This window comes from Cicer arietinum, chromosome 5 (genome assembly GCF_000331145.2).
Source record: "Cicer arietinum cultivar CDC Frontier isolate Library 1 chromosome 5, Cicar.CDCFrontier_v2.0, whole genome shotgun sequence".
Classification (NCBI taxonomy): domain Eukaryota; kingdom Viridiplantae; phylum Streptophyta; class Magnoliopsida; order Fabales; family Fabaceae; genus Cicer; species Cicer arietinum.
Genome location: NC_021164.2, coordinates 42656917 through 42659231, shown reverse-complemented (window position 1 = coordinate 42659231; position 2315 = coordinate 42656917). Strand labels below are relative to the sequence as shown.

Genomic DNA, 2315 nt, shown 5'->3' with positions numbered 1-2315 from the left:
TTATTATTATTATTATTATTATTATTATTATTATTATTATTATTATTATTATTATTATTATTATTATTATTATTATTATTATTATTATTATTATTTAAAGAACTAGCTCTAATACCTTGTAACGAAAAAAAGTGGTTCTCACGTTTTGTGAATGATGTTTCTTCTTAGAAGCTTGGAAGTGGGATCTTCTATGACCACCCAATGCCTTTCCGCTGCTAAAAGTCTTTCCACAAATATTACACCTTTTGTGCGTTAGCTCCGGAATATGAACCTCATCAAAATTCATCTTCTTAACATCATCTTTATCTTCATCTTTATGATCATTATACACTAAACAAGATCTTTTCATCTTCTTGAACGATTCTTCATAGGATTCTTCATAATCACAATTATGACATGAATGCTTACGATCTTTAGCCTTCTGCAAAAAAATTAGAAAAATTAAACAACCATGAAAAAAGAGCGTATTGAATAAAAAAGAAACATGAAAGTGAGTAAGAATAAAGAAAATATACTTGATGATAAAAATAAAAAAATAAAAACAAATGAAAACCAACAAATTGATGCAATTGATGTAAAGATACTTACTTGATTTTATTGGTTTGAATGTGGTATATGGAAGAAAACAAATTAAAAACACAATAAGAAAAAGAAGGAAATGTGTGATTTTGGCAAGAATTGAAAGATGAATTAGATATTCCCTCCACAAAGTTATGTGCAATCAAGTGTATTAATTTTTTTTTTCAAATGTGATAACATATTTTAATACTAACAATAATTATTTATTTATACCAAATATACACTCTTGTGATTTAATAACTTGCTACTATTAACAATCTGATTGCTAAGGGGATTTTGAATTGCATAGAGTTTCAATTTCGTAAAGATGCAATCTTACAATTAGGATTTTTCTGACCATTAAGATCGGACAATACAAATTTAAAATAGATTTATTAAATTTAAAAATATAAATTTTAAATTTAGACTGTTTGATTTTGATCGAACAACAAGAAAAATCTTTACTGCAACGGTGTATACTGTTTCACTGCATACAATCCTCCTTATCCCTTTTATGGATAACGGCTACCTCTCTAATATTTGGATATCTCAAAATTTCAATAGATGTTCTATATTTCATTTTTCTCTATCTCTCTTTCAATCATATCACATTACACTCTTTATTTATTTTTCTTTCAAGATATATAATGGATGTCCAAAAATAAATTTTCAATAAAAAAAATTAACTCCTATACAATACCCTACTCGTATTTTTTTAAAAAAAGCTTAAATGAACTTTTAATCTCTCTATTTTGTCCAAAATAAACTTTTAGTCTCTTCATTTATAAAAATATTTTTTTGGTCACTAAACTAATTATTGGGATTGTTTTGGTCCCCCACCATTTTTGATAATGTAGCACTCTAACTAATGACATGTCACTTAGATAACATTTGTGAGTTGGATACAATATTTTTCATATCATTATTGTTTGGTAATTAATTTTAATATTTAAATTTATTACATTTTTAATATTATTTAATATTTATTTTATTTATAAATTAAAATGAAAAATATTAAAATGAAAAATATTTTATCAAACTCATAAATATCATCCAAATGATGTGTCATTAATGAGACTGCTACATCGTATAAAATTATAAGAACCAAATAAATTCCAAAAATTAGTTAATAGAAAATCAAGAAATCGATTTTAAAAATAAAAGAATTAAAAGTTTATTTTAGCCAAAATAAAAAATCTAAAAATATATTTATATATATATAATATAAAATATAGTACCCTACTCTACCATTAGGTCAAATTCTTTAATTTTGGGAACTACTTAAAAACCCGTGCATCTCCATGGGTATGGGTATATATAAACTTTAAACTTCTTTAATTAAATTATAGATTCGATAGCTTTAAATAATATAAGTTATAAAATATAAAATAATAGCAATAAATAATCTTAGTTGATACATCATCGCAAACATTAATATTGCATAACTAAAACAAAAAATATAAATTAATATTTAGTTACTACGTACCAACATAATTAACATAAGTTTTTTAATCACAACAGTCAACTGAAAATAGAAGAAGAAAAAACACTAATAAGAAAATTAAAATTAAGCGTCCATTTTAGTAATCACAACCATGTTCTCTCCAATGTTGTGAAATTTAAAATCCAACTTGTCTCCAAATTGATCATATCCTTCATAAATATAATATTTTCAAGTTTGGCCCACTTTGTGTTTTGATAAAGAAGACTTTTCATTACTAAATAACAGTAACTTATATCATAAGAGACCGTAAGGA

General features: G+C 24.0%; 1 protein-coding gene across 2 annotated transcripts in view; it reads right to left on the bottom strand.

The window, feature by feature from the left end:
- Positions 1-720, bottom strand: part of LOC113786777 (uncharacterized) — a 2238-nt gene extending 1518 nt beyond the window's left edge. The window contains exons 1-2 of one of the 2 annotated variants that reach the window (XM_027335180.2): positions 589-720; positions 116-421 (exon numbers count right to left, since the gene is read on the bottom strand). In XM_027335180.2, coding sequence (XP_027190981.1) covers positions 116-349 — 234 coding nt within the window. In that variant the 5' untranslated portion in view covers positions 350-421; positions 589-720. The remainder of the gene's footprint in view (positions 1-115; positions 422-588) is intronic. The other variant, XM_027335181.2, reaches the window with a different exon arrangement.
- Between the last annotated feature and the right edge of the window lie 1595 nt (positions 721-2315).